The sequence below is a fragment of the Pantherophis guttatus genome, chromosome 4, assembly GCF_059756535.1.
Source record: "Pantherophis guttatus breed Tessera chromosome 4, ASM5975653v1, whole genome shotgun sequence".
Taxonomy (NCBI): domain Eukaryota; kingdom Metazoa; phylum Chordata; class Lepidosauria; order Squamata; family Colubridae; genus Pantherophis; species Pantherophis guttatus.
This window is the reverse complement of record NC_142066.1, coordinates 55,827,311-55,855,281: the sequence shown is the minus strand read 5'-3', so window position 1 is coordinate 55,855,281 and position 27,971 is coordinate 55,827,311. Positions and strand designations below refer to the sequence as shown.

General features: G+C 42.0%; 2 protein-coding genes across 3 annotated transcripts in view; one reads left to right on the top strand and one right to left on the bottom strand.

Annotated features, from left to right (window-relative positions):
• Nucleotides 1-27,971, bottom strand: part of LOC148114106 (uncharacterized) — a 69,404-nt gene that overhangs the window by 25,133 nt on the left and 16,300 nt on the right. The gene's annotated exons all lie outside the window — the stretch shown is intronic.
• Nucleotides 665-27,570, top strand: LOC132711856 (uncharacterized). The gene is made up of 4 exons (XM_060691701.2): nt 665-1,057; nt 15,879-16,165; nt 20,609-20,698; nt 24,378-27,570. The coding sequence occupies exons 2-4, from the start codon at nt 15,919-15,921 to the stop codon at nt 26,744-26,746; spliced, it is 2,706 nt and encodes a 901-aa protein (XP_060547684.2). The 5' UTR covers nt 665-1,057; nt 15,879-15,918; the 3' UTR covers nt 26,747-27,570.

Genomic DNA, 27,971 nt, shown 5'->3' with positions numbered 1-27,971 from the left:
TGTTGGAATAAATTACACATGAACACACACACCAGCTGGTGGGAGTACAATTAAGGATTATTTTTTATTCATTACTTTAAAATATCAGGTGCTTTCAAATGGACAAAAGATGTCAGAAAATGTTTTTGTATGTACCATAATCAGTTTATCAATTACTGCTTAAATTAGGCAAAAATAATATCCGAAGATATTAGTACACTAAGCATGGCAGGGCATTCACACAATCAAATCACTAAGAGATCCCCCCCTCTCCCCCATAATTTGCAAATATACTTATCTGAACCATATGCAGGATTTATTTGAATATATGGACTCAGCTGTTCATTCTGGTTAGCCAAAATGTTTTCAGTGTAAATTCCCCTTTTATACTCTTCTTAGTCTAATTATTTAAAATATATCTCATTTTCCTTATAATTTTAAAGTGCACACATTTTGGAAATGAGCGCATTTTATGGGCACTTTCACAGAATGGATAATATAGGGCAGGATACAGCAGTATTTCTCAATCCCGGTAGACTTCAACTCTCAGAATTCCTCTGCTAATGTTTTCATCAGTAGAAAAAATGAAAGCTCTCCCTGGTAGCCTGTCTCCCTTTCTTGAACGCTCTCTATCCCCTCCATTTATCGTTCTCCTTTGTGGGGGGCGAGGGCTACTCAGGCTTCCAAACAAAGCAATGATCTGCAGCTATAGACCTGTTTATTTTTCAAACTCTCTTTCTCTCATCTAATTCTTCCAGCAGTATCTCTCACACTGGCTCTACCACAAAGACTTTCAGGAAGGCGATAGTCCGGGCAGTTTCATTTTAGGTTATCAGAAGTTTAAAGATTTAGAGTTTTCGGTTTTATTTCTTTTCTGATGCTTATCTCTAACGCGCCATCTGCAGAGTCTGTGAAAAGGAAGCCTTCCATGTCATCCTATTCCATCCCGCCTTTTCCACTCACCCGCCGGGCACTCTAAGGTTTTGCCGCGAAACTTCAACAGACTTGAGCGAGCCCGCACCAGTGCCAGCAGTACCATAGCGTCGCGGCTGCACCGAGGGAAGTGTTTGTGCTCCAAGTAAGTGCTGGGAGATGGGGGAGATGGGGAAAGGGCTCTGTTATGCTCTAGTTTTGCGAGATTCTAGATCCTAAGTGCACCCGCTCATCTCAACAGTCCCTAGACTCTTTTCCTAAGTCCCCAAAAGGAGGTGAGTGTGCTGATCTCTATCTGGTTCATTCAGAATAAGAGAGTTGAAAAGGACTTTGGAAGTCCTCTATTTCAATCCTCTCAGCAAGAGACCCTGGCCTATACCATTCCGGACAAGGGTCCCTCTACTCTAGTCTCTTAAAACCCTCCAGTGATGGACTACCCATAACTTCTGGAGGCAAGCCTTTCCACTGATTAATTGTTCTCACAGTAAGGAAATTTCTCTTAATTCTAGTTTGTATCTCGCTTTGATAAGCTTCCATCTGTTACTTCTTGTCCTGGCTTAAGGTGCTTTGGAGAATAAGTTAACTCCTCTTTTTTGTTGCAGCCCCTTAGATATTGGAACATTGCTATCATATCACCACCTAGTCCTTTTTTAAAAATTCAACTAGATATACCCAATTTCTGCAACTATTCTTCATATGTTTTGGCCTCCAGTCCCCCAGTCATTTTTGTTGCTCTTCTCTGCACTTTCTTAACATCTTTTTTTATATTGGGCAACCAACTGGATGTAGTATTCCAAGGGTGTGCTTCCAAGGTATTACAAAGTGGTACTAACAATAATGAAGACATATATGTGACTTAGGATAATGTTGCAAGATCAGATCTGGGTCAATCACCAGGATAAAAGATTTACTCTTCTGAGTTTCAGATTCATGCAAGAGCCCATCTTCAGGGAAGTTCTGTCTACTGGAATACGTACTTTGGGCAATTCTGTGGGTTGTATTTATGTGATGCCTTCCTATTGGGGGATTGGTGTGTTGGTGGTTGGCAACTGGTTCTTGTTTCCATATGCTGTCAACCCCTCGGCTGCTTATCAGTTAGCAGGGTTTTTGTTTTGTTTTTTAAATTTGATTTATATGCCGCCCTTCTCCGGAGACTCAGGGCGGCTTACAATGTGCTCAGCAATAGCCTTCATCCTTTTTGTATATTTATACAAAGTCAGCTTATTGCCCCCACAACTGGGTCCTCAATTTACCTACCTTAGAAAGGATGGAAGGCTGAGTCAACCTTGAGCCTAGGCGAGATTCGAACCTGCAGTAATTGCAGGCAGCTGGTCTTAATAACCAGCTTAATAACAGGGTGCCTTAGACCACTGTACTACCAAGGCTCTTTTTGTTGCTGATTTACCACCAGTTTATCAAGTACTTAAGAGCCAAGGACTTGGCAGCACAAGGAAACATTAGCCAATCACTAGCCATTAACTCACCAATCAGCCAATAAAAAGGCACCATATAAATATGATTCCCATAATAGCCTAAAGCATGTATTCTAGTAGAGAGAAGATTCCTGAAGACGGGTTGCAGCATGAGTCTGAAAGCTTGGAAGAGTAAATCTCTGGTCCCAGTGACCGACCCAGATTTGATCTTGCAGTCTTAACACTTTTCATGATCTAGATACTATCCCTCTGTTAATGCCTAGGGCTGCATTTTTTGTGTGTGTGTGTGTGGCTGCAACACACTGCTGAATCGTATTTAAGTGGTTGTCCACTCGGATTTATAGATCCCACTCACAGTTTCTGCTATTGAGCCAGGTATCTATTCTATACCTGTGCATTTATGTTTTCTTACCTAAATATAAAACTTTTCTTTTCTCACCATTGATTTCATGTTGTTGGATAGGGCCCACTTTTTGAGTCTGTCAAGATCCATCTGGATCCTGAGCCTATGTTCTAAAATATTGGCTAACCTCACCAACTTGCTGTCATTTAATGAGTTCCACATCTAAATTGTTCATAAAGACGTTAGAGAATACTGGACCTAAGACAGAGCCTTGGGGTACTCCACTGCATACTTCCCTCCATGTAGCTGTAGTTCCATTAAGGACTACATGTTGAATGCGGTTGGTCAGCCACTTACAAATTCATCTGGTGGTGATGCTGTCTATGCCACATTTTTCTATCTTACCAAGTGGAACATTGTGGTCTACTTTGTCAAACAGCTTTCTGAAGTCCAAATATATTGCTGGTCCACTAATTTAGTAACTCAAAGAATCTGGTAACATTTGTCTGGCATGATGGGTTTAATCTAAATCCATGTTGGATTTACATTAAAATTTTGCTTGCCTCTGTGTTCACAGAGTTCTGCAGCCATCCATACATCTTACATGTGCCAAATTTGAAAAATACTGTTTTAAGATAACTGTCCATGCAGTTTTCCTCTCCACAAAAGATGAGTAGTTTGCATAGGTAGTGAGTTTTACTTTTGTGTCTGTATGGGGGTGTGTAACATTAAGTCAATTTTTGCTTCCTGGTGACTGTGTGAACTAGCAGCTTTTTTGGCAAAGGTTATTATAAGTGGTTTGCTCTTGCCTCCTTATAGGACTGAAAGAGAATGATTAGCACAAGTTCATCCAGCTGACTTCCTGCTTAAGACAAGATTAAAACTCACAGTCTCCCCAATTGGGCTATGCCAAACTGGCTCCTAATGGATTTTAATTACCCATTTTTTAAAAAATCAACCTGAAATATACACTAGAAGTAATCAGAACTATATATTATAGCTAGAAAAGTACCCTCTCCTCACTGCTAATAAAAGTTATTTAGGGAACAGTTGCACAGGAGGTAGCATACTTAAAACTGATGATCTGGTTGAGGGATCAGAAGAAATGCAAACCCTTCTTGACCTTAAGAAGGTTTGAACAGTATATTGGTAAACTTCCTTGAGTAGGAAATCCCCAGCTTTATGAATTTGAAAATGACATCCCGTAGAAAAGAAGGGCTAAATCTTTTTTATATTTTTGCCAAGAAAACTACATGGACTGTCATATAATTCACCAGAAGCCCAGCTTACCTGATTACTACACTTTACCCTACATGACACTTGCCTTATGTGAGATTTACCTTACGTGAGGCGTCATTTTTCTACTAGTGGGGAAACAAGTAAAGAATGCTTTCTTTATCAAGATTTTGAATCATCAGGATTCTAGATAAATGATTTGGAGGTTTGTGCAGAGGGAAAAGGAGATTTTTAAACTATAAATAAATATTTTCTTTCTTTGAAGTTTTCACTATTGCATCATACATTCAAAGAGAAATTGAGCTAGAGTCTGGCATTCAATTGTGAATTTTTTGGTTTTCATAGCTATGCCCTGTGGAAGCAAATCCAGTTTTGATCACCACAATATGAAAAGAATGTTGAGACTCTGGAAAGTGGGCAGAGAAGAGCAACAAAGATGATTAAGGAGCTGGAGGCTAAAATATATGAAGGATGGTTGCAGGAATTGCATATATTTAGTTTAGAGCAGGGTTCCTCAAACTATGGTCCATGGATCGGATAGGGCCTGCCAAGGCCATTAATCTGGCCTGTGCAGGACCACGAGGTTACCCCACCCACATCAGCCCCCACCCTTTGGCCGAGTACAGACCTTGGCAAGCCCTGCAGGTTGGAACTGGAAGGTAAGGCCAACAACGGGGGACGGAAATCCACCCCAGACCTGCTGTGCTCAGCCGAAGGGGAGGGGGTATACACGGTGAGGCTCAGCCACCTTTCGGGCCTGCCTCCTGGTTTCCGTGGGGCCTCCAGGCACTTACCCCCCGCTCATCCACGCCCCAGCACGGGGAATGTCAACTCTAGGTTTGCTGTCCATTGCAGCTAGGAATCTCAAATAATGCTGCAAATGAATGTGTTGTAGCCAGCACTAGATCAGGCCCCTTGCAAAGTCCTCATCTGCCAAGGAAGCCAGCTAAGGCCTTGCTTGCAGCCTATTCAAGCGCCTGGATTTCCGGTGATGGAGGGAGGGGCTGGAGCTACTAAATAGATGGCAAAGCTAAGTGCCTAAAGGACTCCATGCCATCTCTGGGAGTCCAGGCACCGCAGCGAGCAAGACCTCAGACAGGCTTCTCGAGAGACGAGGAGTTTGTAGGGGGCGATCTAGCACCAGACATTCATTCTCGGCCTTATTTGAGATTCCTAGCTGCAATGGACAGCAAAGGTAGGGTTGACCTCATCCGCTTCTCTCTGGACGCGGGTTACATCTCCGAGCCCAAAGTGGCGGGAGGCGAGGGCTGCTTTGGCACCACCAGCCTCTGGCTCTTAGCAGTATGTGGAGGACGTGCTCAAATTGGCGCTGAGACCAGGGCCTCAGGAGGGTGCAGGCAAAGACTTTTATGGATTTCTTTCTGCCTCGCAGAAGCAGAGACAGGCAGGAGGCTCAATAACACACAGCGTCCCAACATGGCACTCTCCTCTGAGGGACAGTCCCTCGCCCTCACCTCTGCCTAGGGCTCCGCATCCAGCCCGCAACTGGGGCACGCTCTGCTTCCGGGCTAGTTCAGCTGGCGGGTGAGCGAGCGAGCGGCCCTCAGTCTGAGGGACTGTGAATTGGTCCCCTTGTTTAAAAAGTTTGAGGACCCCTGGTTCAGAGAAAAGAAGGACTAGGTGTGTGACATGATGGCAGTGTTCCAGTATTTGAAAGACTGCCACAACAAAGACAGAAGTCAACCTATTCTGCAAAGGAACTGAAAGCATAACAAGAAACAATGGATGGAAACTAATCAAGGAGAGGCTTTTAAAAAGAGACTGAATAGCCACTTGTCTGAAATGGTATAGGGAAGGGGTGTCAAACTCAAGACCCTGGGGGTGCTTAGATCTGGCCCGTGGAGCTGGAAACAGCAAAGGACCAGGTCACAGTGCTTCTGCCAGGGAAAAAGGAGATCTGTTTTCGCTGGCAAAGGGTTGCAGGAGGCCATTGCAGCCGAAAACAGAGCTCAAGAGCCCGTCTCGGCTTGTCGTTCGTTCAGAACTGCGATAGGAAATAATCACCAGTAACACACAGAGAATCAGGGTTTACTTTGGCAATGATAAGCTTGCAGTCAAAAGTAAAGTACAAGTCGGTGTTTTGGTTCAAAGTCAGCGCTGGGTGTAATCACACCACAGCGCTATTTAACAAAAACTCAGCCCCTTAAACATACATCCGGTGATTATCAATCAAGCACCCCCCCACTCCCTTAACAGTAACAGCTGCGAGCAGCGAGGACAGCAGAATCGGAGAGGCCCAGCAACGTCATCAATCATTGCCCTGAATGCTGCTATCCAGGAACTGTTTGTGTGTTCTCTGCGGCTGCTTATCTCCACTCCTTCGTCTCCCACACACCCCATTGATGGCGAGCTCCGGCAGGACTCGACAGGCGGCCCCCCCTACCAGGAGCTCACCTATAAATGGAAAGCATACAGATGTTAGTCACTGTTACGATCCTGCATTAGGTTTGGCTGGGTATTTCCGATGGAACCGTTGTATCAATCGGGCAGCGTGAACATCGGGTGCTGCCACCCACGAGGCCTGTGTTACAGGGTATCCTTTCCACCGCACAAGATATTGTAACATCCCCCTACGAACCCTGGAGTCCAATATTCGGTCTATCTCATATTGGTTGGTATGCACGGGACCCGGTGGAGTAGTTGAGGTACCTGGCCTTTCTATCGTCACCGGTTTCACCAAACTGCTATGGAATACGGGATGTATCCTACTGAACAGAGGGGGAAGTTTAAGAGCTACGGTTACCGGATTGATGACTTGTGTTATGGGAAATGGTCCTATATATTTAGGTCCTAATTTTTTACTGGGCAGTCGGAGTTTAAGGTATTTCGTAGATAAGTATACTTTGTCTCCTATCCGGAATGGTTTTGGATCAGCTCTTTTCTTGTCTGCATATTTTTTGTACTCGTCTGCTGCCTTTTGTAATGCTGTTTTTACACTTGGCCATACATTACTAATTTTATCGGCCCAACTGCGTGGCGTGTCACCGTCTGTCATAGGGGGATCTAACTCTGGAATGGCTGAAAACTCTCGGCCATATATTACTTGGAAAGGGGAGAACCCAGTACTGCGGTGGGGTATGTTGTTATATGCCACTTCGGCGAAAGGCAGGAGTCCTGACCAATTCGTCTGCTGGTATGAAACGTAGCATCTGATATATCTTTCGACCATGGCATTGGCCCGTTCAGCCGCCCCGTTAGTGCTCGGGTGGAATGCTGAACTTAACCCTTGAGAGGACCCAATTAAACGGACAAATCGTCTCCAAAACTTAGAGGTGAATTGAACACCGCGGTCGGATATAATCCTCTTAGGTGCTCCATGGAGACGATAGATATGTTGCAAAAAGAGTTCGGTTAATTGTCGCGCGGATGGTATGCTTTTACATGGCACAAAGTGGGCCTGTTTCGAAAACAGATCTACCACCGTCCAAATTACAGTGTGGCCATGGCTAGGGGGGAGATCTACTATGAAATCCATAGCTATCTCTTCCCAAGGCCTGCTAGGATTCGCGACTGTCTGTAATAGTCCTAACGGTCGTCCAGACCAGGGTTTGGCGGTTGCACAGGTTGTACAACCTTTTACGTATGTTTCTATGTCCTTACGCATTCGTGGCCACCAGAATTGCCTCCTCACAAGGTGTAGAGTTTTTAAATACCCAAAATGGCCTGCTGATTTGGCATCATGGCACCTGCATAACACTACGTTCCGTAAATGTTCTGGAACATATATTCTATTCTCCCTCCACGCTATTCCATCATTATAGCTAACCATAGAGGGGTTTTGGATTACCCATCGATCCTGTTGTAAAGCTGTTTTAAACTCGGTACGTAAGTGACCATCTACTTCTGTAAGTCTTAATAGGGTTTGGGAAGGTGCAATTAGAGGTTCTATCACTTCCTCTCGCTTGCTATTATACTGTGGCATCCGGGACAGTGCATCAGCCAGGAAGTTTTTCCCAGCAGGAACATACCGCAACCGGAAAGAGAAACGCTGAAAATATTGTGCCCACCTTATCTGTTTGGGAGATAGTCGCCTGGGCGTTTGTAAGGCTTCTAAGTTTTTATGGTCCGTCCATACCTCAAAAGGATGAGACGCCCCCTCCAAGAGATGTCGCCATGTCATCAACGCCCAACGGACCGCGAATGCCTCTTTTTCCCAGATCGCCCATGCCCGCTCTGTCGTGGTTAACTTTTTAGACGTATAGGCACAAGGTTGTAACCCTCCCTGCTGTGTTCTTTGTAGGAGTACTGCTCCTACAGCCACGTCGCTAGCATCTGCTTGGACTACGAATGCCTGCGTTGGGTCTGGATGCTTGAGTACTGGTTCTTGAGCAAAGAGTGTTTTTAACTGCTCGAAAGCCATTTGACACGCTGACGACCACGTCAACGCTTGTCCCGGCTTTGGTTTAGCTGTGGCCGGTTTGGTCCGTAACAGATCTGTTAGTGGTAGGGCTATTTCAGCAAATCTGGGAATGAACTGCCGATAGAAGTTTGCAAAGCCTAGAAAGCTCTGTAATTGCTTTCTGGTTCTAGGGGCCTGCCATTCAAGCACTGCCTGGACTTTTCTGGGATCCATCTCTACCCCGCTCTCTGATATTCGATAGCCTAGATAATCTATCCTCTTTTTGTGAAACTCACATTTGGATAGTTTCACGTACAGCTTAGCAGCTAATAATTTGTCTAAGACCTGTCGGACCAGAGATATATGTTCCTCTTCAGTTTGCGTGTAAATTAAGATGTCATCCAAATATACAAGGACACCCCTGTACAGATGTTCATGCAGCACTTCATTGATGAACTGCATGAACACCGCAGGGGCGCCCTGTAGTCCGAACGGCATGACCTGGAACTGATAGCTTCCCAAGGGACAATTGAATGTTGTTTTCCACTCATCCCCTGGTTTGATTCGTATCCTATAATACGCTTCGCGTAGGTCGAGTTTCGTAAAGATACGACCGGTGGCTAGGGCAGCTAACAGGTCCTTCATTAAGGGAAGTGGATAGAGGGGCTCCACACACACTGCATTGAGACCTCTGAAGTCAACGCATAAGCGTAAACCCCCGTCTTTCTTCCCACGAAACAGGACAGGGGCAGCCATCTTTGATCGACTAGGTGTGATAAAACCCCGGGCCAAGTTCTTGTCTATATATTTCCGTAATTCTTTTAGTTCGGGTTGTGTCATTGAATACATCCGGGGCTTGGGTAGCTTCGCCCCGGGTATTAACTCAATACTGCAATCCGTAGGCCGGTGAGGGGGCAGGGTCTCACATTCCTCCTCACTAAAGACTCTGGCGAGATCCCTATACACATCAGGATACGTCGTGTCTACTGGTGGGCTCTCTGCTTCTATTCCCCCTGCTGGCTCCTTTTCCTCCTTGGTAGGGGGAGGTCCCAACGGTAATCGAAGTTTGCGAAAACCCCCTTCCCACCATATCGTAGGAGCCCACTTGTCCAACCATGCTAATCCTAAAATCACTGGTTCTAGCATTTTCTCCACTATAATAAACCGAATAGTTTCGGTGTGCTCCCCAATATCGAGGTGCACCTTTTCTGTTATATGAGTCACTGGTGCCCCTCCCAGCAATGAACCATCCATTTGTTCAAAGGTAATAGGGGTTCTCAACCGCACAACCCGCAGCCCAAGCTCGTCAACTATCGCCCTACGAATTAAACAACGAGTACACCCTGAGTCAATCAATGCCTCATATCGGCGTCCAGTGGTGGCCCGTGGGTTTCGGAGTACGACTGGTACCACAAAAGGTCGGATGGGGTCGCTCACCATCGGGTCATGTGGGTCCTCATCGTCATCATCACTATCCCCAGCCGCAATCGGGAACTTTTCCGCCACCACTTTCTTAGTATCTGTAGCCAGGGGATCCCTCTCCATACAGGATGTTCGAGTCATTTGGGACCGTTCGGATGTTGGTCGGCCTCTGCCTCTCAACACAGCTCTAGGGGGGGGGGTTTGGTCCAAGTTACGGGGCATGGGATGAGGACAGTCGGCTGCTCGATGACCAAGGCGATTACATCTGAAGCAACGAAACGCAGGCCGCTGGATCCTTTCCCCCAGGCCGGAGCCAGCATTCGGTCTAGTCTCCTTGGGTGTTTGTGTGCGTTCTGCTGGTCGTTTTCCTTGACTTGCAACCCCTTCACCCCATATACGGAATTCTCGGAGACCGACGTCCAATTCGATGGCTGCCTTGTACCACACACTCAACTTGGGGGGCAAGCCCCGGTACACGCAGGCTTGCCGTAAATCACGGTCTAGTCCTTTATGGAATTGGTGCACCAGAAGACGTTCTGGCCACCCCACCAACCGAGCCGCAATCTTTCGGAACTCCTGTACATATTCCTTTGCTGGTACGCCCTGTTGCTTAAGCGCAAACAAATCCCCCTCTGCAACCTGGGCGCTTGTTTCGTCTTCAAATCTGGCACGAAGAGCCTCCAGAAATCGTCCCAGGTCCACGAGTTCCCTTGCATGTTTAGCATGGAGGCCTGCCACCCACTCAGCTGCTTCTCCCGTCAGGACCCCTGTAACAGCAACCACCATAGCCCACTGGGAGGGATACCACTGTCCATATTGGTCCATATGGCTTATCACCTGGCTTAAGCTGGTCCATATGGCTTATCACCTGGCTTAAGAAAATAGCCACTCGTTCAGGGTTTCCGTCAAAGGAAGTCTGCAGGGCAGGTGGTCCCCAAACGGCCTGCGGGACCCACAGCCCCGGCGGGGCCCCCGGAGGCCAAGGCATGGGGCCTGGGGTCCTCGCTGCTCCAGTCGCTCTCCTGTCCTGCCTAGGTTGGTCCCTCGCCGCCCCACGACCCCCAACAGGTAAGCCCCCTGCCAATTGCGTTGGTTGGGGCTCAGGACCGGCTCCAAGGTCTCCCGATGAGGCACCTTGGTCTTGTTCTGGAGGGGGTTGGTCCATGGATCGTCTAGAGGTCCGCTCCATCCTCAATTTAGGACTTTTGAGCCGGGACTGGGTCTCCGAAGCGGTCACCCCTGTATCCTGCCAAGAAGAACCTGGAGGCTCCAGCCCTGCAACCCAGGGCTGCCAGGATGGGGCGTCACGAAATCCAGATTCCCCAAAACGCTCACGTAGCGTATCCATGGTGCTGGGACCGGATGAAGCAGGATACCCCCAATCCCCTTCATCCTCCTCAGTCCATCGTCTTTCCCTCCAGCCCTGGAAAGATGCTCCCAAGCGAGGGGGTGTTGGCATCCGTGGCCCGAGGAGAACAGAGCTGTGCCACCAATCCCCCGTCCGAGCCCGTTGTCCTGGAAAACTCTCCTCCTCCGGCCGGGGCGGGGCGCTCTTGGGTTGCTTGACTTTTGGTTTCACTGCCAACTGTTCCACACTCTCCTTCACCTCCTCTATCAGTGGTTCCTCCCCCTCCACATCTCCACCACACTCCTGCTCTTCCAAGGCCGTCCCTTCTGCCATATCCCCCTTTGCTGCAAAGCCACAGGGAATCCTCACCTCTTGTGAAAAGGAACCAAGCGCTGATTTTCTCTCGGCTTGTCGTTCGTTCAGAACTGCGATAGGAAATAATCACCAGTAACACACAGAGAATCAGGGTTTACTTTGGCAATGATAAGCTTGCAGTCAAAAGTAAAGTACAAGTCGGTGTTTTGGTTCAAAGTCAGCGCTGGGTGTAATCACACCACAGCGCTATTTAACAAAAACTCAGCCCCTTAAACATACATCCGGTGATTATCAATCAAGCACCCCCCCACTCCCTTAACAGTAACAGCTGCGAGCAGCGAGGACAGCAGAATCGGAGAGGCCCAGCAACGTCATCAATCATTGCCCTGAATGCTGCTATCCAGGAACTGTTTGTGTGTTCTCTGCGGCTGCTTATCTCCACTCCTTCGTCTCCCACACACCCCATTGATGGCGAGCTCCGGCAGGACTCGACAGCCCGTTTTCACTGGCAGAGCGCTCGGGCCACCACAGGTGCCCCTGCCACGAGTGACATTGAGCTAGCCATGCCCCCTTGGTCACGCCCCCCTGGCTGCCCAAGGTCAAACACAATCCTGATGTAGCTCTCCATGAAATTGAGTTTGACACCCCTGGTATAGAGTCTCCTGTTTAAGCAGGGGGTTGGACTAGAAAATCTTCAAGGTCCCTTCCAACTCTGTTATTCTGTTATTCCTTCACTTCCCTTTCTTTTCTAGTGTGATTGCAGTGCATAATTAGGAGAATATTGTTTGATTTCTAAACACTGCATCACAAATACCACTCCACTATGTAAGTTGCTAGGGTTTACTGATTTATTATCACAGATGTTCTTTTTTTTTTTTTTAAATTTTTATTGAAAATTATTTAAAAAATACAGAAAAAAATATAATAATATGGATAGTATTGCAGAGAGTAATATAATACATATAGAGTTTTAAAGTATCAATTTTCGCCTGGAGAAAGTACAAACTTCCATTAAGCTAACTCATCAAAAGAAAGGAAGGTTTAACCAGAAAAAAAAAAAATTCTCAATCGTCATGCAGTACTCCTGGAAGTATTTACCCACGTTCACATTAAGGTTAATATTTTCGTTCTTCTTAAGATTTCTTTTTTTGCAGCCAAGCATACCATCTGTCCCAGTTCCTATATAACCCCGATTCTTGTCTATCTCGCAAAAGTCCAGTAAGCTTGTCTGCTTCTGCACAGTCCATGATCTTTGCAATTAACGTAGCCTCCGATGGGATATTTTTAGATTTCCATTCTTGCGCGAACGAGATCCTGGCTGCAATGATGATGTGGAGAGCGAGATACCAATTAGATTTGTTTAAATTCTCTGGTTTCATGCCTAGTAAAAACGTTTCCGGGTTCAAATTTATTCTACATCCTATGATTTCTAAAATCCATTTTTGAATTCTAGCCCAATATTCTTTTGCTCGGGGACAGGTCCACCAACTATGAAAGTAAGTTCCCATAGCGGCGTTGCATTTCCAGCAAACCGGAGAGGTCCCCGGGAACATCTTCGATAATCTAGCCGGGGGCAGGTGCCATCTATATAGCATTTTGTATATATTTTCCTTATAGGAAACTGACATTGTTAATTTTAAGGTTGTCCCCCAGATTTCTTCCCATTTTTCAAGTTCAATCGAGTATCCCAAATTTCTCCCCTAGGCAATCATTGAGTCTTTGATGACCTCCTCTCCAATCCAGTCCATTAAGAGGAATTGATAGAGTTTGGATAATACCTTCTCATCCTTCCCCAACAAGATCTTATCAAGTTCCTGTAGAGAATTATAAATTCCTCCTTTATTTTTATCCTGAGCTGTCCTAGATTGGATCTGATTGTATGACCACCAATCTAGCTCATAGCCTAATTCCCCCAGCATATTTCGAGATTTTACTTTGCCTGAAGGATCCAACAGAGCTTGGTAGATTAGTGGTTTATTTCTGTTGTAAAGAGTCGGGTGTGTCATTGCCTCTAAAGGGGAAAGCCAAATCGGAGTCATCAGGTAAAATTTATTTCTTATTCGATCCCATATGGTCATCAAAACCTTTCGAATAAAGTGGTCCATAAAATATTTATGTTTTTTGGGCCTTTCCTGACTCAGATAATAGTGCCACCCCTGTTGCAAATTGTGACCTTCCAAGCTAAGGATTCTCCTCCTCCTCAAGGCAATCCAGTCTCTGATCCAAGTTAAGACAGCTGCCTGATGATAAAGCTCCCATTTAGGTAGGCCAAATCCTCCCCTGGAAGGGGATTCTTGAAGCATTTTCAATTTAATCCTTGGTTTTTTATTCTGCCATACAAATCTACGTATACACTGATCTAAAGAATGAAAAAAATTTGTATCTACTAAAACTGGGGCTGTCTGAAAGAGAAAAATCCATTTAGGCAGGATATACGTCTTAACTACTGCAATTCTACCTAATAATGATAGCTGTAAACTTTTCCATCCTTCCAACATTTCTTTAGTTTGACTAAGTAGTTTTTGGTAGTTGTCTTCTTTAATGGTCGAGCATTTAGATGAAAGCCAAATTCCTAAGTATTTTAGTTTTTTGACTATCTGGATCCCTAGTTCTTCCTCTAACTGCGCTTTTTGATTCTTCGTCATATTTTTAATTAGGATCTTGGTTTTATCTTTATTTAATTTAAATCCCGCTACTTTCCCGTAAGCCTCCAATTCCTGTAGCAGGATTGGTCCCGATTCCAAAGGTTCTTCCAAGACAAATATCAAGTCGTCCGCAAAGGCTTGGAGCTTAAACTCTTCCCCTCTGTTTCTTAGCCCTCTAATTCCTTGATTTCTTCTGACCTCATTCAATAATAACTCTAGGGTTAAAATAAATAAAAGTGGAGATAATGGACATCCCTGTCTAGTACCTTTACTTATATCAATTTTTTCAGACTCCTCCCCATTAATAAGTATTTTCGCTGTCTGTTTTGCATATACTGTCCGGATTGCCCTGGTAAATCTTTCCCCGAATTCCATTTCGCTCAACTGTGCAAAGAGAAATTTCCAGCTCACTCTGTCAAAGGCTTTTTGTGCATCCACGGAGACCAGGGCCACCTGTTTATCAGAATTACACTCATAATATTCTAATATATTCATTATAGTTCTCACGTTATCTTTCAATTGTCTATGAGGTAGGAAGCCATTCTGGTCTCTGTATCACAGATGTTCTTGATTATGACTCTTATCTAGTGAAATGTTGCATTTGGGAACATTTTCTCCAAACTTTTGTGTAGTACAATGGATAATTTTTTTAAAAAACCTTATTTCTGCCAAAATAACTGCTTTTTTGCCCAGAGGTCTGGTAAATCAGGTCTTAAATCACACCTCCTCTTATTCTACTGAATATTAAACAAAATGAGAGATTACTGCAAAACTTAGTTTTGATTCTTCCCTTGATTGGGCTCACCCAGATAAAAATCTTTATTGCTGGTTAGAGTGAAGCCATACAGAACAGTTCTACGGTACTTCTCAACAAGATAGTACAAATACTTTTAATGCATTGTTTTATCTTTCCAAAACTTAATGGGTTCTTGCTGTGCATTTGATGGCCTTATAACGTGATTATTATATGGTATGTAACTGCTATTTTTGCCTGAAAACAATTGGTTGCTGTCTAAGCCTTTAAGTTAGTGAGTGAAAAAAGATAAATGGGATCTAGAGCTTAAAATAAAAAAGGAAGGTTAGGAAAATTAGTAAGTAGTTATATATTGTGGTCATATCATAAATGTAAAAATCTTGAAACCTATGTGGCAATTGTTAGAAATTTTCAACAACAAATCGTACCAGGTTAATTTTTTAAAAATTACTTTGTTACTAAATGCTACAAATGCTGGAGACATTCTTGAGTATTTCAAATGAGCATTCCATGAAATCCGATAACCAATCCAATAAATTGTGGCCTGGATGGTATAAATAATAATAATTATTATAAGTCCACAGCTTGTTTGAAAATGGTACTTAATTCATAAAACAACTGTCATTTGTCAGAAATGGTGTAGGGTCTCCTGCTTGGGGAGGGGGGTTGGACTAGATAACCTACAAGGTCCCTTCCAACTCTGTTAATCTAATCTATATTGGGCAAGTGCTATACAGAATTCAAGCCTGGGCTGACTTTGCTTCATGTGTGAATATCATTCATGGGTAGAATCAATCAGAAGTGTACAACCAGAGGGTGCTGAACTTCAGGTGATCTAGAAAAGTATTTTTTTAGAGTCTTCCAGAGTTACTGCCAAATTGTATTTTTAATCTGATTAAATAGAAGTATTGAATATTAAAGTGTAGTGTTAACTTTACTTAAGTAAGTTATATACATAGACTAAATAAAATTTGGTTTTATCTAATATAAGAATGCTACATCAGTCAAAGACTTTGAAAAAGTTGTGCATTCTAGATGAACTTGAACCCAATTAACTGTTAGTAGTCACAGTTTTATTCTCTTTGCCCTATCCCTCAAATTCCTCTCCAGGTCTGTCTACACAATACCATATAGAATCTTAAGAAACATCATGGCAGAAAGTAATCAAGCCTTCATATTTAAAATCCTTCAACACCTGTCAAACGACGAAATGAAAACATTTCTGATACTGAACAAAGAAGATATAAGCAGGTGTAAACTAGAGAATATTAATGCGGTTGATGCAACAAAATTAATAATGGCTTATTCTGAGACGCCTCTAGAATGTCTTAAGGATTTCCTGGAGGAAATTCCCAGAAAAGATCTTGTTATAAAGATCAATGATAAAATTGAAGCTGGTAAGTTGAATGATGTTTGTGTATTTTCAAATGAGACATAATTTCTTTATTAAGTTTTTACACTTACTGATTCTTTAACGATTCTATGCAGTGCACAGATTAAATCACACAGAACAATAAAACAGTGCAGTATACAGTGATAAAAAGATAATGATCAGAAGATGACACAAACTACACAACAACTAAGGCAAACCCACATTATCTAGAAGGGACCTGGGTGAAGAGCCAGGTCTTTAAATGCCAACAGGATAGGAGCAATCCATATTTTGGGGGAATTTCATTCCAGAGGGCAGATACTAAAGAAGACCAAGTGCAGTTCTGGGATCTTGTCAGATAGTATTGTTTAATACCGAAGAAACCTAGCATGCACCAATCCTACCAGATCAAATTGGCTGGGTAGATACTATGGAAAATAAGAGGATCCCACAAATAACTTATTCTATGCCTTGCAGTCCTCTGGAGGTAACAACCAGCAGCTTGAATCACATTCAGAGGCAAATGCAACCAGTGCTCCAGCAACCAGTGCAACCAGTGCTCCACAAGCTGCAACCAGTACAGTTTATGGAGCAGAAATATTAAATGAGTGTAGTGAGGCATGCCCATCCCTGCCTTCAGCTCTGCATTCTGGACCAGTCAAAGTTTCCAGATGGCCTTCAAAGGAAGCCATATATAGAGTGTATTGTAGTAGTTAAGCCACAAGGTGACCAAAATATGACTGTCTAAATGGCCTCCCAATCTAGGAGAGGGTGCAACTAGCACATCAGATGAAACTGTGCATAGGCCTTTCTGTTCATTTTATTTTTATTTATTTATTTTATTAAATTTCTATACCGCCCTTCTCCTGAAGGACTCAGGGCGGTGAACAGCCAGAAGATAAAACACAGGAAATACAAAATCTAAAATAAATTAAAACAAATTAAATAATTTAGGCTGAATTTTAAAATACCCCCATAATTAAACAGATTAAAAATTTATGTTTAAAATTTAAATTTAAAAGAGGAGATGATTTAGGCCAGGCCAGCTTGATGAAATAAAAACGTTTTAAGCGCGCGACGGAAGGTGCGAAGATCCGGGATCCTCCGTATCTCCGGGGGGAGCTCGTTCCAGATCGTTGGTGCCCCCACAGAGAAGGCTCTCCCCCTGGGGGCCGCCAGCCGACATTGTTTGGCCAACGGCACCCGGAGGAGACCCTCTCTATGGGAGCGTACTGGCCGGTGGGAGGCTATTGGTGGTAGCAGGCGGTCCCGTAGATAACCAGGTCCTAAGCCATGGAGAGCTTTAAAGGTAGTAACCAAAACCTTGAAGCGCACTCAGAAGACCACCGGGAGCCAGTGCAGCTCGCGCAGGAGAGGTGTTACATGGGAGCTCCATGTTGCTCCCATAACCACCCGCGCGACCACACTCTGCGCCAGTTGGAGCCTCCGAGTGCACCTCAAGGGGAGCCCCATGTAGAGAGCGTTACAATAGTCATCACTACTATCTACTGATTGAGTACGAATTGTGAATCCAGGATATTCCCCAGGCTGCACACCATTCTTGAATGAAATAATGCTATCCCATCCAAGATTAAAGATGGAAAATTTCCATATCTGGGTGGCCCAGATACCCATAGTTGCATATTAAGTCGGAAGCAATTCCTCCTGCACAGCCTCCAGCCTCTGGGGCAGAACTTTAACAACCTCATTTGACTGGCTCAAGGCTAAAAGATATAATTGGGTATCACCAATCTACTGATAATATTCAGTTCCAAACCAATAGATGATCTCACCCAACTATTTTGTGTAAGTATTGAATAGGAGGGAAAGAGGATAGAACCCTAAGGTATCCTACAAAAGAGGAACCTAGGAAGCAATCTCTCCCAGCTCTCCAACCAACAACTGAACCAGCCCCAAGAAAGGAAGAAAACCATACAAAATGGTGACTTCTATCCTCAGCCCATGTTCTTCCTTAGTTCAGAAAAATACCATGATTAGCAGCAATTATGCCTCAGCTGAATTGCCTCCCAATCCTTGGGAAAACCCAAGAGAGAATGACATCAGTAAGCCAAAAGACAATCAGATCACATCTCCAGTCCGGTTATGTGGAAGAAAGCCACTGAAAGCTTGCAGCAGTTCACAGGTGATAACAGACACTCTTCCTCCTTGCTTCCCCCCCCCCTCCCCAAGAAGGGATACTGTACATCCTTGCCAAGCCCAACTAAATTTCAGTATGGAGGGCAGCTTTGTTACAGATAAAATCAGCAGCCAAAGCCCAGGACCACTGAGGATGCAATAGCTATATACTGAGGATGGACACTTTCAGTAGCAGGCCCCCAGCTTCTCAGTGAGATGAATGGAAAACACATACTTTAGAAAAATCATATAGACATAGATTTGTATAGTGTTTCTACTTATTATGTAACAGTGGTGGGTTGCTCCCGGTTCGCACCGGTTCCTGCGAGCCGGTTGCGGTGACGATATGACATCACCGAACTGGTTCTCCCCTCCACCAGCACCACCACCGCCCATGTTATTCTTACCCTTTATTTGGCCCCACTCCCAATCTATTGCTGCCTCCTGAGTCCCAGCTGATGGCTAGAGGGAAAAAAACTGTAAAATATAGAAATTGTAAATTTAATTGAAATGACTAAACACTATTTAAATTTGTGAACCGGCCAAATACTCTGTTCAAAGAAAATACATTGTATGTTTGTATGTGTGTTTCTAATTATTGCTATTTATTCATATTTGTTCTCTTTTATTCTTTAAAGTTTAATAATTCATTCTTTATCTTAATATCTTTATATTTGTTTGGGGTTGCCTTTCTTGCCTTTCATCTTTTTTATTGTTCAGCAATCTTTCTCCTCAAACCTACCACCTCTCTCTTTTCTTTCCTTCTTACTTTCTCTTCCCCGCCTCTTCTTCTCCTCCCTACTTCCTCTTCCTTTCTCCTTCTCATTCTCTCTTCCTCCCTCTCTTACCCTCACTCCTACTCTAATTTCCCTTCCCTTCTCTTCCTTCCCTCTCTTCTCCTTCCTTCATCCCTCTCTATAAGCAGTCAGGGTAGCAACTGCAATACTGAAGGCGTAGTTGTTCAACCTTGGTCCAGTGAAGTTCTAGTCAGGGAAGGTGAGGTACTTTAATATTAACTTACAAAGGAGTCTCAGGTAAATTGCATTATTATTATTTAAACGGAAGCTTTTTGCAACAGATAAATGGAAACTTGCCAGCAGAAATAAACCACAGATGAGAATCAGCTTTGTTACTTGCTAGAAAGAACAGAAGGCAGAGACCACTTAGAGGAAGTTTGATGACAGGATGCGGTCTGAAAACAATTCTGTTGCAAGGGGGGCATTACTTAGAGGTAATTTAACTGTGACTTTAGCTTACAGGGCATGGATCCAGAATGAACAAAAGTTCATCATTAATATACTAATAATTAATATACTAATTTAAATACAATCCTTGTATTTAAATGAGGAACTTGGAGATCATGCTAAACATACTAAAAATATAGTGGCTCTCGTTCTAGGAACAAGGAAATGGCAAACAATTTCTGAAAATTTGCTTGGACTTGACAAGGCAGCAACAGAATAGCTGACTATTCCAGCTGACTTTATACTATTTGTCTGTCAAAATATGAGATTAAATAAATTGTCATGCAATTTTTGGAATTATTCAATCAGTAAATGTTCATGGCATTTCGCATTCATAAAAGACATTAAAACAAAAATAATTTTGATGTCTCAATTTTAGTATAGATAAATAAAAATAAATAGCAATAAGTATAAAATAATTAACAGCTCCACTCCAGCTATTGTGTATAATTCCAAATACTTTTTTTTTAATGCATTAGAGTCAAAGGCATTGAAGCATTATCAGTTGTACATGTGATGATTATTGAACGATTATTAAACGATACACACACACACACACACACACACTTTTGGCAGACAGTTTGATTAACAAAATTAAAAAGTGAAGATGTAAAATGAAGCTATTGGTTAAGAGAATTGTTTTTTAATTGTTTGAAGAGAATTCTATTAACTTCCCAAACAAAGAAGACATTATTTTAATTCTATCTTTACGGATATTTTTCAGCTTTGTAAATAGTCACTGACCTATATAATGCTATATAATTTTTTGTATATCCAAAGTTTCCCCAAAAGTGCTTTCCAAAAGACAACTGGCTTTTTTTTTTCTTTGAAAACATTTTGCTTCTCATCCAAGAAGCTCCTTCAGTTCTGTAGAACTGAACTGAAGGAGCTTCTTGGACGAGAAGCAAAATGTTTTCAAAGAAAAAAAAATAAGAAAGCCCAGTTGCCTTTCGGAAAAGCACTTTTGGGACAACCATGACTTGGATAATTGAGATATAACATTTAATTATATCCAGTGTTATTTGTTTGATATTTTGCAATAATGAAAATATTTATATTGAAGCATTATACTTTGTTGTGAAACATAGACATACAGAATAAAGGTGAAGCTCAAGATAATGTGACGTCTGAAGTAATAAATTCCTGTCCAGGAAGTAGTAACCATCCAACATATACTGGTATGTAATTGTTAATTCAAAATGGCCAATGATATGTTTGATTTAATGTTATTTTGGGTTAGCATGCAGCTGTCTCTAGAACTATATTTCCACATGTTGATTGGGTTCCACATGTTGACATGATAATGTGCCATGGATTTTGTTTCCTTAAAATTATCTCAATGTCACTAAATTATAGCTTCATAGCTAAGCAAATGAAGATGGCTTACTAACATTTACTATAAAATATGTCCAGAGCAGTAAATGGTGCAAATGAAGTGAAGCCATACACGTTTTTGCAATTTTTAAAATAACTGAGATTTATGGGTTTCTTATTTTTGCTTTAGAATTATTGTTTTGCTGACATATTGAACAATTCTCATTGTGGACCTACCAATTAGAAGTGAAGTTTGTTCATAAATTTGTTTGTATTTAAAACATTATTTAAAACATATACTTCCTTTATGTGTATCAATAACTCACTGAAATTCCAAAGGTATGGTATTGAATTCTATGAATTAACAGGTTTTCAAAGATTAGGTTATCCTACCGGTATATAGAAACTTTGCTTGTTGTGCATAGATCACCTTACACATACTTTTATTAACCAGTGATCCTTCCAGTTTGTTTTTTGCTCCTCTTTCACTCTCTCCCAAACATTCTTAGCATTTTTATTATACCGTGTTTCCCTGAAAATAAGACCCTGTATTATATTTTTTGAACCCCAAAATAAGGGCTTGGCCTTATTATCGGGGGGTCTTATTATTTTGTGGGTGCAGGAGGCGGTGAGTGTGGCCACCTCATGGCTGCTGCTGTATTGCACTGCTGTGGCAGCACAACACAGCTGCTTGTCAGCTGTTCGCTGGGGCAACCAAAGGTGGGAATCTCCCTGGTATTCTTGGTACTAATCCACCTCCCATCCATCCATTCCCCTTGCCTGCAAACTCCCACCCTGCTCCTGCCTCTCTGCCGGTCGTGCCCGGCAGCCCCAGACGCCCAAAGCCTGCGCCTGCCTGGCTCCCTTTTCCACAGCACCTGGCTCTTTATTGAGGAGGGTGGCATGTGGGGCAGGGGAGAAGCAAGATGCATGGAGTGAGGCGGGGCTCGCTCCTCTTGCCGTCTCTTCTCCCCCCCTCGCCAGGGAGGTGCGAGATGCACGTCTTACCTGCCTTGCAGCTCTGTTGCATGTCTTGCCTTTGTCTGCAGGCAAACACGTTGTAGGGTAAAACAAAACTTCTTGCGAGTTTGAGAAGTTTGATTAAACTCGTGAGGTTTTTTTTACCCTATGTGTTTGCCTGCAGACAACAACGAGACACGCAACAGAGCTGCAAGGCAGGTAAGATGGCTCAACACACACCACTGGTATCGTAACAGCAGCCTAGCTGCTGCCCTTCCCCGCCGTCTCTTTGTCGAGTGGGGGGTGGCAGGTAGGGTGGGGGAGAAGCAAGACATGTGGAGCGTGACGGGGCTCCTCTTGCCGTCTCTTCTCCCCCTCTTGCTAAGCATGGCAGGGCTTCCTGCCCTTGCCCAAATTGGATGCAATTTGGGGGTGGCAGGTGCCTCCAATTTGGGGAGGGATGGTGCTGGGGAAATACAAGATGTGCGTCTTACCTGCCTTGCAGCTCTGCCGCGTGTCTCAAAGCAAACTCTGTTGCATTGTCTGCAAGCAAACACGTTGTAGGGTAAAACCAAGAAGTTTGATTGAACTCGCGAGGTTTTTTTTTTTACCCTACAAGGTGTTTGCGTGCAGACAACGGCGAGACACATGATGGAGCTACAAGGCAGGTAAGACACATCTCGTGTCTACCCGGCCCCACCGCTCCCCACCTGCCACCCCCAAATTGCATCCAATTTGGCAGGGGCAGGAAGCCCTGCCATGCCTGGCAAGAGGGGATGAAGAGACAGCAAAAGGAGCGAGCCCTGTCTTGCTCCGTGTGTCTCGCTTCTCCTCCACCCCACCTGCCACCATCCTCGATAAAGAGCTGGGCACTGTGAAAAAGGGAGCCGGGCAGGCACGGGCTTTGGGTGTGTGAGGCTGCCGAGAGTCGCCCAGCGGAGAGGTGGGAGCAGGGCGGGAGTTTGCAAGAGATCCCTTCCCTTTTGCCTTCTCTCCCAAAAGTGCTCCTCGGGCACAGCCACTTCTGTAGCAGGAGACTCGTGCCTCGTGCCAGCCTTCCAAAAGGAGCAGCAGTTATACACAATTTTTTAACTCTTATTTTGTCCTGACCCACGTGGCCCAGTATGGTTGGGATGAAATAAGGGTAAAAAAATTGTGGATAGCTGCTGCTACAGTACCCTTCGGAAGGCCAGGTCTAGGCACATGGGGCACATTGCTTGGCCTCCTGTTGGAGAAGTGGCCGCAATCGATGGCAAAAGTGGCCGCACTTGCTGGAGGCACCGACCGGAGCGGCACCCGCAAATCAGCTGTGAATGGCGGCCTGAGTGGCTCAGCTGATCGGATTAAGGGGCCAAGAAGCCCTGAGGTGACCAGGGAAAGGAAGGGCTACCTCCTGTGCTGGCCACGGCCACCCCATCACTAAGGCTTATTTCCTTAGCGTATATTTACGCCCACCCCAAAAATCAAGCTTGGCCTTATTTTCGGGACATGTCTTATTTTCGGGGAAACAGGCTAATAGTAACAGCAATGCACGGTATGTATAAAAATGCAAGGTTAATAATATAACAGAATTATTCAATAAAGTTTATTTAAAACCTAGAAGGATGCCAAGATCTATGTTTCTTTAATTGTTAGAGCTGATTGAGAGCACTGCCCTGCGTATAGCTCCAGATCATGAAAATCAAATGCAAATATCTGTATACTCTATTATTCCTTTATTTTAGTACATAAAATAATTCCTACCTATTATTTTATAATACGTTATAATTCTTATAATGTCTAGCTGGTATGGCTAGTATGGAAATATAGGTAAAACTTTACTAATGGAGAATAAAAATACCTTCAACTAATTATTAGCATTATTTTAAACAATAATATGTGTTAAAAATTAAACCAGCAGCCTAATTATGCTCAGTGCTGAAAAACATTGACTAGAGGATCTTAATTGGACAGTTCTTTTGAATGGTAAAAAATTAAATGATTTTTAAAAAAATCTACAGTAAATTTACAGTGTAAACTTCCATACTTACTATGTTTTAGTGCACATAGTATTACTACTATTTTTACCTGTAGCGAAACAGCATTTTATGTTTCCCATTAATACAAATAAAGAGTTAATTGGCCACTTTTCAGAAGGCAGCCTTACAGTCAAAAGTACCCGGGAAGAAAGATGTAGGATAAAAGAGAGAAAGTTGATAGGTTCAGAAAAAAAGAGGAAAACCAAAAGAAAAAAAAGATTTATACATACAGACACACAAAAACATATACATATACATATATACTATAAAACAAACGCAAAAAAATTCTGGTACCTATTGCTAATCAAATATTAATAAGCATGGAAAATAGATGTGTTATGCACCTCTTTAAACAGAAACAAAGTTTATTTTCTGTTCATGCAATGTTCTGCTGATTACTAACTAAATAATTTTAATAACGAATAATTTTACTGCCTCTGAATACATGAAATAAACCCTGATTTTCAACACATTAGCCAATCTGTAAGGCTTGATTTTCATGACAACTAGAATTTTATTGCAACACTTTAAAGCTGTCATTCATTCATTTTTTCCCCACCTGTAGGTAAATACACACTTTTTGATCTGGAAGACTATGCAACAAAGAATCAAGACCAACTAATAATGCACCTAGAAGACATCCTGGAACCTGATGAATTTAATGAACTGAAAAAACAGCTGATGTGTAGTGTGCTGAATACGTTTTTTTCGTTTACTGCTCAGAAATATTACGAATTGTATATAAATGGTGAAGTGAAAGATTTTCTTGAAACTACTGCTGATAAACCAAAAAAAATACCTATGAAACTTCTTAACATTCTGTTCTCTAAGAAAAAAAAAAACCGTAAAAGAAAGGTCCAGGAACAAATGCAGAGAGAAAGCAATATTAATTTGAAAAAGAAGCGATTTGTTAATATTGATGATGATGATGACAGTGTGCCAGATAAAGTTATATTTGGAATTGAAAATGAAAAAAAAATCCCGATTCCTCCAAATCAACATAAACCTGGTAATGAAGATAGTAATGTGATAGAAGAACATGGGTTGGGTAAAGATTCAAGAATGGCCACTGAGAACAGGTATGAAAAAAATATCCTGATTCCTCCAAATCAACATAAACCTGGTAATGAAGATAGTAATGTGATAGAAGAACATGGATTGGGTGAAGATTCAAGAATGGCCACTGAGAACAGGTATGAAAAAAATGAAAATGAAAAAAAAATCCCGATTCCTCCAAATCAACATAAACCTGGTAATGAAGATAGTAATGTGATAGAAGAACATGGGTTGGGTGAAGATTCAAGAATGGCCACTGAGAACAGGTATGAAAAAAATGAAAATGAAAAAAAAATCCCGATTCCTCCAAATCAACATAAACCTGGTAATGAAGATAGTAATGTGATAGAAGAACATGGATTGGGTGAAGATTCAAGAATGGCCACTGAGAACAGGTATGAAAAAAATGAAAATGAAAAAAAAATCCCGATTCCTCCAAATCAACATAAACCTGGTAATGAAGATAGTAATGTGATAGAAGAACATGGGATGGGTGAAGATTCAAGAATGGCCACTGAGAACAGGTATGAAAAAAATGAAAATGAAAAAAAAATCCCGATTCCTCCAAATCAACATAAACCTGGTAATGAAGATAGTAATGTGATAGAAGAACATGGATTGGGTGAAGATTCAAGAATGGCCACTGAGAACAGGTATGAAAAAAATGAAAATGAAAAAAAAATCCCGATTCCTCCAAATCAACATAAACCTGGTAATGAAGATAATAATGTGATAGAAGAACATGGGTTGGGTGAAGATTCAAGAATGGCCACTGAGAACAGGTATGAAAAAAATGAAAATGAAAAAAAAATCCCGATTCCTCCAAATCAACATAAACCTGGTAATGAAGATAGTAATGTGATAGAAGAACATGGGATGGGTGAAGATTCAAGAATGGCCACTGAGAACAGGTATGAAAAAAATGAAAATGAAAAAAAAATCCCGATTCCTCCAAATCAACATAAACCTGGTAATGAAGATAGTAATGTGATAGAAGAACATGGATTGGGTGAAGATTCAAGAATGGCCACTGAGAACAGGTATGAAAAAAATGAAAATGAAAAAAAAATCCCGATTCCTCCAAATCAACATAAACCTGGTAATGAAGATAATAATGTGATAGAAGAACATGGGTTGGGTGAAGATTCAAGAATGGCCACTGAGAACAGGTATGAAAAAAATGAAAATGAAAAAAAAATCCCGATTCCTCCAAATCAACATAAACCTGGTAATGAAGATAATAATGTGATAGAAGAACATGGGATGGGTGAAGATTCAAGAATGGCCACTGAGAACAGGTATGAAAAAAATGAAAATGAAAAAAAAATCCCGATTCCTCCAAATCAACATAAACCTGGTAATGAAGATAGTAATGTGATAGAAGAACATTGGCCAGATGAAGATTCAAGAATGGCCATTGAGAAGTGGTATGAAGACCAAATAAAAAATAAGTACAGCGAAAGAATATCTTTAAATTACATTTGCATTCATGAGCACCAAGTATATGCCTGCTTCAAAGCTCATGATGTATTACAGTTCAGATTGCCAGATGACACAGATTATCGTATTCTAGCTATTCTGCAGGAAAAAAGAGATCTTACTAATTCACGAAAACTGAAAAAGGAGGTGCGATTTGCATTGCAATTTAACATGGCTGTTCTAAATGTTCAATTTTCTGAAGTTATCTCTTCTAAAGGATTTATTTGTAACATACAAGCAGATGATTCCTTTGCTCAATATGAAACGTTTTTTAAAAATACTGTGTTTAAAATTGTGTTGCCTGTTCTAGCACTGTATAAGCGGGTAAAGTTAAATGCTTTCGATAATGCTGTATATCCTAATAAAGAAAGCAAATCTTCTTTCAGTGAGAAGTTGTAAGTGTAGCTTCAATATTCCACTGAAAATGTCCATTCATTGCTTGATTAAATTGCAAATGATAATTTGTGATTGGATGCTTGGCTGAGGGAGAATTCAAGTTTCTTTGTTGTCTCCCATCCAATTTAATTTAGTAATAAAATGACTGTTGGGAAGTAACATGTTTATAAACCAATTTAAAATTTGTTAATATTAGTTCTTAGCGATTCAAAATTTATTTTTCAATATATGTAATGTATACATTTATACAATAAATTGTATACACATTCTGAAATAACAAGTTTTTCATTTTACAAACCTTCCTTTTTCTGAATTATATATTCTGTCAACATAATCAAAATAATAATTCCATGAAAAATATATTTGGGAAAGATTACTGTAGAAGAAACTGACAATCCTTTATGTATTTACGCAGAATTTAGTCCCAATGAATTTAGTGAAGCTTACTCTTGACTAAATAGCTATAGATGTATGACTGTGGGGTCCTTGGTGCTCTCTCAGCTTGCTTGCGTTTTTGTAGACATTTCATTATCCAACTAGATAACATCATCAATGGTAGAGGGAAATGGGGATTGATCTTTTTACATACAAATAGTTTGCCCTTTCAGTGTTAGTGGGAATATTCTTGGTGTTTCTTTGTTTAGGCTGTTGTTTACTGTTTGATTGTTTGTCTAAGCGGTAATTCTTTGATTGGGATATTATTTACTGCTTGATTGTTGATCTAATATTAATCTTGGTGTTAATCTGGATGTTAATTGCTGGCAAGGAGGCATTGTAGTCTTAGTTTGTTCATTGTGTCTTTTGAATAAAAAAATACTAAATTATTATCCTCCGTTTCTTTCTTTTCATATTTTCTTTCCTAAAAATAATTCTGCTTTTTCTTCATAAACAAAAATGTGGACATTTAATGTACTTTTAAAGAATGGCATGTGAACCACTTCTACAAAATCTATTTGCAATGCCTATATTTGTAACATTTTAAAAATTGGAATCTATACTTATGAGCCGTGGTGGTGCAGTGGTTAGAATGCAGTACTGTAGACTACTTTACTTGATTGCCGGCTGCCTGCAGTTTGGCGGATCGAATTTCACTAGGCTCAAGGTTGACTCAGTCTTCCATCCTTCCGAGGTCAGTAAAATGAGGACTCAGATTGTTGGGAGCAATATGCTTGTCAACCCTGGAAGCCATCTTTTTCTATAGAGCTTCAGGGCTGCCACATTGAATGCT

Coding starts and splice junctions, on each gene's coding strand:
- LOC132711856 (XM_060691701.2), top strand. CDS start 15,919: ATGGCAGAAAGTAATCAAGCCTTCATATTTAAAATCCTTCAACACCTG. Junction 16,166..20,608: donor CAATGATAAAATTGAAGCTG/GTAAGTTGAATG, acceptor TGTGAAACATAG/ACATACAGAATAAAGGTGAA. Junction 20,699..24,377: donor TAACCATCCAACATATACTG/GTATGTAATTGT, acceptor CCCCACCTGTAG/GTAAATACACACTTTTTGAT.